This window comes from Triturus cristatus, chromosome 5_2, assembly GCF_964204655.1.
Source record: "Triturus cristatus chromosome 5_2, aTriCri1.1, whole genome shotgun sequence".
Classification (NCBI taxonomy): domain Eukaryota; kingdom Metazoa; phylum Chordata; class Amphibia; order Caudata; family Salamandridae; genus Triturus; species Triturus cristatus.
In genome coordinates this window covers 668,795,969-668,808,658 of record NC_140588.1, presented here as the reverse complement: position 1 = coordinate 668,808,658, position 12,690 = coordinate 668,795,969, and the positions used below count along the sequence as shown (strand labels likewise).

General features: G+C 39.1%; 1 protein-coding gene across 4 annotated transcripts in view; it reads right to left on the bottom strand.

Annotated features, from left to right (window-relative positions):
• Positions 1-12,690, bottom strand: part of DIAPH2 (diaphanous related formin 2) — a 3,515,124-nt gene that overhangs the window by 2,160,162 nt on the left and 1,342,272 nt on the right. For all 4 annotated transcript variants that reach the window (XM_085607750.1, XM_085607751.1, XM_085607752.1 and 1 more), the window contains one exon: positions 1,104-1,218. In XM_085607750.1, the coding sequence (XP_085463876.1) occupies positions 1,104-1,218 (115 nt within the window). The remainder of the gene's footprint in view (positions 1-1,103; positions 1,219-12,690) is intronic.

Below are 12,690 nucleotides of genomic sequence, written 5' to 3'. Positions count from 1 at the left end.
TCTTATCCCTAAATGACTTCCCAGCGAGGTCCCAGCTAATGCGATGCAGGGGTTTGTTTACACTAGGTTGCTTATGGCTGTTAGGGCGGTAGATCCAGGATTCCCAGAGGAGCCGAAAAAGCTGAAAGCACTGCAGGTTGCTTTATCAGTGGGAGAATCTACAGGGCTTATCACCTGTTTGAACAATGCCTCCCAAAGAGAGATAGAAGCCAAAAGTTCCACCTCCTTTGATAATTGGAATAGACAACTGGAAGTGACGTTAGTCTGGGAGGATTGGGTGGCATGCTGTGCATTGACAGGCCGCCTCACGGCGAACTGTAATCTCAGAATTATTCATTTCAAATTCCTGCATCAAATGTATTATACACCAAAGAAGCTGCAAAGTTATGGGCTGCGAGAGGATGCTAGATGTGTGAGATGCGGGGAGGATGGGGCAGATTTTGCACATTTGGCCTGGTCATGTGGCTCCAATTATGACTTCTGGATGGAAGTGATACGAACGCTCATGCAGATTATAATGGAGACTGTAGTTTGCTCACCTGAAATTTGCTTATTGGGCCTGGTAAAAAAGTTTAAGCCATGCAACAGGCGCATTGTAGCTGTCACTACCTTATTGGGGAAGTGATTGGTTGCCAAACACTGGGCCGACAGAACGGCACCCATAATGGGACAGTGGCTGAAAGAATTGGTTTATTGTAGAGAACAGCTGGACACATATGTGGAGGAACTGCCGCAGGCCTCTAGATCTAAAAAGTTCTGGGTGCCTCTCACTTGCTATCTGCTAGAACACCCAGATGCGACATAGCTAGTGGCTCTGGGGTGGGTGGCCTAGAGTCAAATATAATTTTAAACGATGGTATTGTGTGTGTTGACGGACAGTATTTGAACTGTAGGTGGATGCGTGGTACTGCATAGCACATGTTCTGTATCTTTTGATTTTCGTCCTTTTTTATTTGTTTGTTGTTCTTGCTGTATGCATACAAGTTGTAATACACGAAATATAGCTGAGATGTCAATGTAACTATTGTGAAATATATTGCATAATGCGCAAAAAAAATACAAGAATCTGGAACTTATAAGAATTACATAAAGAACACACTTACCTTTCATTTGTGTAGAGAAGGTCTGAGCCAACCTTGTAAACAATTCTGGGTGCTCAAATTTGTCTTCTTTAGCTTTTACCCAAAAGCTGTTTTCTGACAATTCCTGTGGGTCAACCTGAAAAATAAATCACCGTAATTATTTACTAGAATGTATAAAATGTAAAAAACAAAACTACGAACTTGTCATCCAAATAAAGAGGAGTTTTTGGTTTATTATTGCTATGGTATAAATGAGTTGTTTGGTTTGAAACAGACTAGGTGTAATAGGGCACAAATATTTGCTCCAATTAAGTCATACTTCTAGTTGACTGTGGCAGAAAAGACTTTATCATGAACATATACTCAAATTGGTTTATAAGAGGAAGGGAATTGATGGAGAAGCAGTTAATTAAGACGTAGCAATTCATAGAAAAAGTTAAAGATCAGAGGGCTAACACAGTTTCATATTAATTGTATGAAAGCAAATATCTTTGCTGCATATATTGTAATACACCTTTATCATTAAAAGGGATGTCAGCAGAGCAGTCCACTGCTATGAGTGGATCTAAAAAGTGATAGGTGTCCAAGGCAGTAACAGCCCATTCACCCATCCCACGTCTACTGGCCATACCATCTTCCATTTTCTGTGCTTCCTTTCCTTTCTTCCTTTTTTCAAACACATCCATTGAGGACCATGTCCCATGCCAACAAGTTCATTTTGGGGGTGAATAGTCAACTCCCCACATTAAAAATGCTATAGTAGGTGGCGTCAAGCTTCCCCTTGGAGTTATCACCAGTATAACATTTTGCATACTCTCCTTGCCTGTCAGCCAAAGTCAACCCTCTACTTATGCCATCCGTCCAGGCCTACTGCGAACCCTCCCATTTCTACTTTTTCTCACTGTCTTCTCCAGTCTTGCGCAGAGCATTTTGTACACAAAAGCCTCCATATGTAATATATGTCTGTACCACATAGCTTTACGCTGCATTTGAGTCAGACACATGCTATATATGCTTCAAACAGACATACATAAATATTTACTTACATATTGAGAACAAGGTTTCAGTTTAACTGAACAATTAATTCCCTTATATCAGCAATCTGAATCACACCAACAAGCTCTATTATTTTCAGTGGCATCTATTGGGCTTTGGAGGAGTTAATTAAATTAAATCAGGGCACTCAATCCCCTCTCCAAGGATCTATCAGTCTGGGCCATCTTTTTAGGAGAGTAGATGAATGATCTTGAGACCGGAAGAGCTGAAAGCAGTGGGGGGGAGGGGCGGGGCATGCCCCCGGCAGCACAAGTTTTTGGGGCGGCGGCCTCCCCCCTCTGTTACATGCATTTCCCGCTGGACGGCAAACACAGGAACTGCCAGCACCCGCCCCCTCCCCTTCTTCCATGCGGCCACCGGAGGGCAGCAATAGCAGGGACTGCCATAGCCGGCAAAGTGTCTAGGTATGCCACTGGTTGAACGTCTCAATCAGAAGGTAACAACTACCCGTAGAAGACTTCCTGACCTTCTCTTTTACAGGACAAACCAAAAGATCAACAGAGACCTTTCCGCACTCCACTACCTCCATGATGTGACACATTCAGTTATTCTAATGTCACTTGCAGCATAAGATTTTGATCAGATACATCACAGTGAGGTATCCACATTTGATCCCAAAAATCCTATCTCTTAAAGACAAAAATAAAAACCATATGTTCACATTGAATGGTGAATGGTGATGGGGTTACCACAGAGAGGCTCTGCATTACAAAGTAATACTGGTGAAGAAAAATTTAATCATCTTAACCAATAAAAATCAGTGTTCTAAAAAGGACTCAAACCATTTCAAGCAGGATTCGCTTATCCCAGCTACTGAAACCTATTTGACTATTTGCGTGCAGTGGCCTACGGTATCAAACAATGGAGACAGGTAAAACAGGACTAGTATTCCTACATGAATAATTTCTGCTATCATTCTGATTTTTAGGATATATTGAAAAATGCTGTCTCAGTCGCATGTGTTGGGTGCAAACGCTTCTAACAAGTATCTAGTTAGTGATGTTAGTCTAAGTATCAATGAAGTTGCGATGCTACTGTTTTTCAACAATTTAGCTCAGGGTTAGGAGACCTGCTGTATGTTTTTAATTACTGGAAATGTATTCACCTAAATTAAGGTTCTTTACAAGTGCCAATGTAATCATGTTTTGAACATCTCTGAGTTAGATCTTTATTATAGTGGCAGTGAATAAAGTTGTTTTTCACACTGGATAAAGCTTCAGGAGAGATACACAATAACCCACTACTAATAGTAATATATGGAAATTATTTGAGTTGACTTTGTTCAAAAAGTTGCTTTTATTATCTGTGTTACTAGGCATAAGTTGAGTGGGAGCAAGTTGAACAGGTCATATTCCTTTTCCTGCGACAAATTTCAAATTGAATGCAATTTACTACAGGTGGTAATTTTATTTCCTATCAGCAAGCCCTTGTTTGTAAAATAAAATGCAATCTTGTGTTTAGATGCTGCTTAGGAAATGCTATTTTGCCCAAGTTGCAGACATTTAAGAGGAGAGATGAACAGGGTTGTGTGCTACCTTTTGTTCTTACCTCCATATTGTGGCTGCTATTTTAAATGTTGTTGCCTTGCTTTTTGTTTAATATGTTTAAGTTCTTCCATGAACTAAGTGGTCTGATGTAAGTTATGACAGAGCTTGTATGTGGTACTAGTAGTTCTAGTAAAGCCTGGGACACATGGTATCGCATAGTTGCTTGAAAATGGAAAGACTGCCATGGAGGCTCAGATACAGTACATCAAATCAGAAATCAGAGTACGAAATTCCCTGCTCTAGTTACTGATAATGAAAAGCAGGATAAAAAGAAAACCGAAAAGGAGGATGAGGATATGGATGATGAATTTATAAGTGTTACAAGTGGAAATGGGCTTGCCAGAAATAGAGACTCCGATTACTCCTGTGAGAACACTGATAGTAGAGCTGCCGTCTAAAGAAATGAGTATTGAAATTTTGAAAATAGAATTTGGCAAAATGTTGCAAGGGAATGTGGATTTGAACAGACTATTGACTTACAATGCCAATAAAATGTGGTATTTGATATGAGATGAAGCACATGATAAATTGGAAGAAGTAGCCGACAAATTAGACATTAGCAAAATGAAAAATGTGAAATAAATTTTTTTAATGGATTTAACACATGATGAAATTAGAGAAATAGGCCTGATTACCTTAAGGGCTCATGTTAAAGATTAAATTGAGAAAATACAGGACTGGAATAACTTCAAATAAAAAGAGAACAAAAGTGATAGAGGGAAAGGGAAGAAATGTTGCATGTGATTCAGAAGTATGGAGTTTCCTTTAAGAGAACTTCATGGGAAGAATTTTGTGCAGGTTCCATGGACAATGGGGTGATTTGTATCTCTTTGTGCATAACTTAATGTTGAAAGAGAACCCACAAAGTGGTATGAGGAAATACATATATTGACACAAAATCCTCTGATGTTATAGACTGATTTGAATTTGTTGCTTGAAATTGTAGTCCCTGGAGACTTGTGGTTCAAATATAAGGTTGTTGTTGTTGGATGGGCAACACAACAACCAGCTAGACTTGGTCCTAATAATGTGCCAGTTACAGAAAAAGCCAACAAATATAAGGCTATGATTGAGTATTTGATAAAGCAAGCTCCTAAAAAAGATTTAAATTGGAATAAGATTTGGAGAACACCACCAGAGCTTAAGGAGTCACTGCATTCCTTTTTAAGAACAACACCAGAGCCTAAGGAGTCACCACATTCCTTTTATGAAAGGTTGATGCATATTTACAGGAAACATAGCATAGTTGAAATCCTGAGAAAGATTAAGTTAGCCGTGTTGTTTCTGCTTCAGTGAATGAATTGAGTCTGGAGATTAGTAATCAGAGTGTTGGCCGATAAATGGAATAGATGAGATTTTGATGTTAGCCAAAAATAGTAGTGATTATTTTGAGGCAAAGCAGAAGAAGCAAAAGGAGAAGATGATGATTGCTCAGACAAGACAGTTTGAAATTAGGTTGTAGAATTAAATGGGTTCAAATATGTATTTTGTGCGAACCGGAGTTAAAGGAATGAATCAGGGTAATGCAAGGCAGAATAAGTGACAGGAGAAATGTGACTGTTGAAATGTTGAAAAAGAATACAGGGTGTGATTTTTGTGAGAGTATTGGACATTGGAAACTAGAGATTTAACATACTCCCAATAGGATTCCGGTAAATTCAGAACACATTCCACCGAAACAGAGAGGTTACATGATGTTGAATATTCAGAATTCAGAGCAGAACGTCCAAAATAAAAAATCATTTCGAATATTCATGCAAATAGCTCAAGTGCTGCAACAAAACATGAGAAATAAAATGCCATATAATGCTAGGTACCGACAAAATACAGTGAGTTTGAATTATGAAATGGCAGTGAGTAATTTACAGTGACGTTGCCTGAGGGGGGGGGGGGGCATCCTGGAGGTAGAACAAAGTGGCTGATATATTTACAGAGAAGTCAATGACCATCCCATTTTCTTTCCAATTAATACAGGGGCTATGCGTTCTACTGTTCTTTCTGTGAAAGTTCCAAACCTACCCCTCTCAGGAAGAGAAATCCAAGATGCAGTGATCAGTAATAAACAAATTGATAATCAGGTTGCATCAGATATTCCTGTTAAAACTGGTCAGATGGAGAGTAAGCATTAGTGTATTTGATGTGATTCGAGTCCTATTAAGTTACCCAAATGAGATCTATTCTGCTTGATGAATTGCACAATTTATTGCTCCCTGGATGGTTTGTAATTGAAATGCAAGATGCGGCCTCAGTTTTTAAATTTAGTTCAAAAGATTTCAGGGTTGAGTTTTTCTCAGTTTTGACAGACATACTGTGAAAGAAGAGGTATGGGATTACACTGGTAAAGAGATTGCCTTTATTAAAAGAGCAGAACCAGTAAAAATAAAGATTACATCATGTGCAATATTTCCTAAAGCAAGACAGTACAGGCTTACAAAAGAGATGGAGAAAGGAATGAAACCAGTGATTGAGAAAATGGTTGGGTAGGAATTCTCTGAGAAGTGGTTGGTATTGCCTGCAATTCTCCAGTGATGGGACTTAAAAAGGGAAATGGTAAATGAGGAATTGCACAAGGTTTCAGAAAAATAAATAAACTTATTGTTTCTTTTTGTCCAGTAGTACCGAATCCAGCAGTAATATTGTTTCAAATTCCATCAGAAGCAGAATGGTATACAGACATTGACCTATGCCAAGCATTTTTTTCGATTCCTCTTCACGAGAAATTGCAATTTCTTTTTGCATTTCAATTTTTGAATAAAGTTCTCACGTGGTGTAGAATCACACAAAGGCACACTACAAGTAACTTCAATCTTCTCACAAATACTGAAGAAAGATATAGAGAATTTAAAATTGCCATGTAACTCAATCTTAGTGCAATATATTGATGATTTACTGATTGAATCTAAAACAGAAGAGGACTGTAAGCTGGATACAATTGCTTTGTTGAACCATTTAGATGAAAATGGCCATAAGGTTTCCCCAACTAATATGCAGTATTGTAAAAGAGAAGTCATCTATCTAGGATACCATATTGAAAATGCTGTGAGGAAAGCCTCTAAAGAATGCATTTCTGCAATTCAGCCAACCAACCGAGGGAGTTTTGGATGTTCTTTGGAATCGTTGGGTACTGTCATCGGTGGATTCCAAACTTTTCCTTAATTGCAAAAGTATGGTTGACATGCAATGATGTTTAAGATCCGGTACCATTTGATAATAAATGCCTTGATTCATTTAACAAAGTCAAAGTGTATCTGTCATGCGCCCACACTTGGGATTTCAAATTACAATATGATGTATTCTTGGTCTGCCATGAAAAAGATCGATGTGTTCTTTTATTTCTCACTCAGACAAACTGAGGATTAATGCACCCAGTGGCATCTTTCTGCTGTATTGGATCCAGGAGCTGCAAGTCTTTCAAGTTGTATGTAATCCTTTGCAACTGTTTGTTTGTCAATTAAACAAAGTGAAGGAAATATGATGGGCCATACTTTAATTGTCTATGTCCCTCATTCAGTTGGAATCCTTTTCACAAGGACAAGGACTCGGTACAAAATGATTGATTGGTTATGAGCAAACAATACTTGCAGCAGAGAATATTTCTATTCAAAGATATAACATCTTGAACCCAGTGACACAGCTTCCAATTTCAGACAAGAATAGGGAAGACAGGGAGTATAAAATTGATTTTTAATTGAATGATCTATTGGGTTTATTGGGAGCAGTTCAAAAACCAAAATAGTTAGCCTCTGTTACGTGCACAGCCCATAAGTCTAGCAGAGATATGGTTACATTGGGCAACAGATATGCAGACCAAATTGCAAGATATTGTGCCTTACAGGAAGAGAAAAATGAATATTATGAATTTGCAATTGATACTATACAGAATCAAAATAATGTTAATTGTTTCTTCATGGATTCAATGAAAACATCTTTGAGCGAACTGAGATATCTACAGGAAGATACTCCTGAAATGAAGCAAGGTATGGAAAAAAGTAGGCTACAAAAAGAATTAGCAGGATTTGTATGCAAGTTCAGAGCAAAAATATATTTTGCCAGACTCTATGTTACAGCCCATGTGTAAATATTTGCATTATCAGACTCATGCAGGAAGTGATAGTTGGTCTATAATTTTCACGATGTACATAGTCATTGTTTGATATGTCACTTAAATCACAAGTGTTAGCAAACTATTGCAGTCATGACTTACACCGGCAAATCAGAAGGCCCATTTGCGAGACTGCAGGCAGACTTTATTGAGATGCCAAAATATAAAGTCTTGAAACATGTCTTAATAGTGATCTGCCCATTCTCCAAATGTTTGGAAGCATTTCTCACAAGAGAACATCTCCCCCTATAGTTGCTAAATTGTTGTTAAGGGAGTTAATAGCTTGATTTGGCCTTTCAACTTCTATTGAGACGGATCATGGTGCACACTTCAAGAAAGAAGTGTAGTAGATCATTTGCATAGCTTTTGAAATCGATCAGCGATTTTATTGTAGTTATCGACCACAAATGTCAATTGTAGCAGAATGTACAAATGGCACTCAAAAAACAAACTGGTGAATTTGTGCTTCAACTGGTCTGAAGTGGTCTGATGCTTTTCCTCATGTCTTGATGAATTTGAGAAGAACTCCTGACAAAAAGACTGGTATATCTCCACACAATATGTACCTCATGGTAGATTTTTAGAAAGGTCTGGCTGATATGGTGAAATCAGTCTCTCATCGGGTGTATATAGCAACAGGAATTATAAAGCTACACCCTGTCATGGACTGAATGTAGGTGACTGGATTGTAATTTGCAAACATGTTTGTAAGGGCCGTTCAATTAAATGTGGAAGGGGCCCTACCAGGTGACACTGACAACCAACACTGCTGTGAAATGTGTGGGTGTACCTCAGTGGATCCACACTGCTTACACGAAAGGAGAGTAGCTGAAGCAGCAGAGGAAACAAATAATCAAGGTATACGGTCTGTTCAAGGTGAAGCTCAAAGCCAAGCTCGAGTTTGCAGTGTGAACCCGGGGGGAGGAGGGGGAATATTTTTCTGGAACTGGTGAAGATGAAGTGCAAAGGCAAAGGTTTCAGGTGCATAAAAGTTCTGATGAAGAACCTCAAACTCCTGAAATCGTAACAGATTGATCAGAAAGAATAGATGCTACAGTGCAAAAGAGCAAAGCATAAGTGACAGAAGGAAGACGTAGCCTCTAATCAGAGCAGTGACAAGTTGTATTTGAAAATTAAAGTGACAAAGACCCCTTTCAGAAGAAAGAAATTTACTCTGGATGAAGCAAGAAGAGGCAAGGCTAATTAAAGTGCAAGTTCAAGTCAGAGTTCCGGATTACGTTGGAGTCAAAGTCTTGTGGAAGGCCAAGAGCTAAAGACTGTTGTTTAAAGAGAAAAGATTGAAGAGATGGACATTAAAAGCACTGTGAACGAGAAAGAGAGACAGTTGAACTCAGAAACAAGTTGGAGTGAATCAGCAGTTACTAAAACGTCAACCAGAAGGAGAGTTCCAAACCAAAAATATTGGTGGCCTAAATGGGTGTATTTAGTCACATTATCAGAAGAAGCAGATTAATTTAAGGAGGATTACTTTTTGACGAACAAGTGCCAATACACGTTTGAGAGTGGCTCAGCGACAGAGACTGAAACTGAGGAAGAACAACCTTGAAAGTAAAATAGAGACTGAGTAAAAGTTAATCCAGACCTGATGAAATACATTAACTCAAACAGAAACAGAAAGAAATAATTATTTTGAAGACTGAAATAAGATACTGAGCATAACTGATCTATGATAAAATTGTTTTGAATTCAATGCATGATCTTTTGAAAATGACTAAAAAAACTTTAATTTTTTATTGTTTTAATAAAATAAGTAGAAAAGAAGAACATATTATTGTTTTTTGTGTTTATCACAATAAGGACTTTTGTCTCTATAGAAGATGGTTGTAAAATTGTAAGGATGATGCTGTTGATCATAAAATTATTAGCATTAGTTGATCTGTTGGTGCGCTGACTTACTCCTGTGGGATATGTGTCAGACTGCATAAATAGCAATGTTGAAGTTCAACTAATCATGATGAATTTAAATAAGCAATACCTGTAGAGCATTTAGCTAGTGGTTTTAAGGATAACGTGTTCTTCAATTAATCAAACACCTAAAATGATGATAAGGATTTGAGCAATTGTTCTATTTCTTTTATTAAACTTGTTGGTGTTAATCCTGGGATCCTTGACATGGTTTTCGCCCAACTTTTTGCCTTCAGCCCTCCTATTTTTGTTGATGTTGTTTTTCCTGGCCTTTGGAGTCTGCAGACATCACTACAGCTAACCAGTGCTAAAGTGCTTGTGCTCCATCCTTAAAGCATGAGAAGTATGGTTTATACCCAATTGGCACATTTAATTTACTTATTAGTACCAAGTAGAGTGATTCTAACTGTACCCAGGCCCTGTAAATTAAATACTACTAGTGGGCCTACACACTGATTGTGCCACCCACTTAAGTAGTACTTCAAACCTGTCTCAGGCCTGCCATTGAAGCCTGTGTGTGTTCAGTTTTAAACTGCCAATTCGAACTTGCCAGGCCCAAACCTTCCTTCTTAATGCATACAAGTCACCCATAGCGTAGGCCGTGTTTGAGAAATGTTTCATATTGTAGTTTATGGAGTGCAGTTGCTGAAAAGGCAAACAGAGGATTTCCTTTCCCTTAAGAAATGAGTTTAGTGGTAAGATTTTATTTATACAAAGTTGCTTTTACTTTGCCAATGTGATCCAACTGTGAGCATGCAATGCCAAATCTTCAGTTTTGCTAATTGTTTAAGAATTAAATGTGTATGAAAACCACTAGTTTTGAAGGTTTGGGTGCAACTTCTCATTTTCCTCCCCAGAGTCTGTCTAAATTTATTTGAGACTTTGTTCTCCTCCTTTAAGACTTTTTTCTCCTCCTTTAGAGTACTATCAGTACATTTTGTGAGTTTGACACTTAGAATCTGGAGAGATTTAACTGCTTAAAATAGAGGTTCTTGCTCAGATTTCTGATTTTGTATTCTATATCTGAGCCCTCGTGACATTCTATGAATTTTCTGTATCATCTGTATTAATAATGATGTAATAAATCTTTTAAACATTTTCGATCTAGAACTCAGTTATTGTGAGGTCTCAGCTCCTATTTGAATTTTACTCTGCTACCCAATAGGTTTAATGTCCGAGAGGGTGATGTCTCTTGCCACTAGATCAACAAGAGCAACCCAGCTGAATTACCTTATTAGTGTTTAGTATATCATTGGGCATAACATATATATTTTGCTGCAGCAATAAAGGTACACCCACAGTATATTTGTCGCATGAAGAAATAACTGTCGGCACAGTCAAGAGTTCAGGCCTGATTTAAAGTTTGATTACTCACAAGGGTTACTCCATCACAAACGTGATTGGTATCATATCCACCTTATTACAAGTGCATTACATCCTATGCCACTGGTAATAAGGTGGGTGGAATATCCATCACGTTTATAATGGAGTAATCTGACCACCAACCTCTAAACAAGCCCCTATTTATCAGAAAAAATTACAGTAGAAAAAATGTTTAAGATCGTTATGCCATGCACTTCCCCAGAGCTGAACATTTAGTAATGGGGTTGTTGTGCAGCAACGGCTCTACTCCTGCATGCCATCTGTGTTGAGCCTGTCCCTCCATACTAACATTACTGTTACATCTGCAGCAAAGTGACATAAATGGAGAAGGAAAATAATAATTTGCTTAGTAATGAGCAACCAACTTCCATCACCTTCATAATTTAACTATCAACAAGCATTTCATCCATAGACTTTATGTATTAACACATTCTGGAGGACTTCATAGCTTCAAACATTGCCCACATGTCCACAAAAGGACCTGCCCGATATAGGAACACACATTTCAGATGATATACTCTTTCTCACCACTATTAAAGGGTTCAGAAAAGGTGTTTAATATATAGTCCATATGCCTGTTGTCTGGAAAAAACAAAATATTGGTTAGAGATGAACTGCACAAAGCTTCATCCCTTCTGGAATATGGGTTCACTGCCCCGCTACTATGCACAGCCTCTGGCCTGATCAGCGCAGCAAGACAAATGGCTAATTTATTGGCAGCTCTCTCTTTGCACACAGGGGTCGCGACTGTTCTGCACATGGACAATGACTCAATCAATGCAGCAACCGTCTCTTCACACCTCGCACAGGAAGTCCACTCAACAGGTCTCCTCATTGGACCTCATTCCCTTCAACGCGCTACTCTTCCTCACATAGCACACTGGTTTTGGCAAGCAGGTAGGCGCTAGTACTCCAGGCTCAAGGGCAGGTGGTCTTGGAGTCCCTGGTTTAAGTCCCCTCACCCACCAGGGAGACTAGCAAGCGTTGGCCTCAAGTCCTGGTCACAAGCAGACGTGTTGCAGAGCTTTCCCATCTCACACAGCTTTTCTGCTTGCTTGGCCGATGACCATTTTTTTTTTGTTGATTTTCAAAGACCTTTATTGAGCAGTTAGCACAACAAAGTTACAAGATTACACCATATCAAATCAACATGCACCTATATGCAATAAAATACAGCGAAAGGTTACCTCATACACATATCACTTAAAATCAAAACAGAGACAGAAACATCATGGAAGCACTGAAACAGTGGAGGGAAACGCCAAAAAAAAAAGGCACAATGTGTGGAAAGATGGAGGCTGGAGGAGCAGAGGGGGGTGAAAGCAGGAAGGGGGCAGCTCATTTACCTTCACCGGTGGCCGCCACGGGTAGAGCGCCGACTGGGAGCGCGGGAGAGGGCCCATGTGCTGGGAGTCATGATTCAGGAGGTAGGACACAAGCGGGCCCCATATATCGAGTGGGTGGGATCTGGCTGGCATAAGGTCCCAGAATTCGAACAGGAGTGTCTGGCAACGTGATACATCCTCCCGCCAAAGGGCCGCCGTAGGTGCAGGCTTGCTACCCCAACACATGGAAACTCTACGCCGCATAAGGA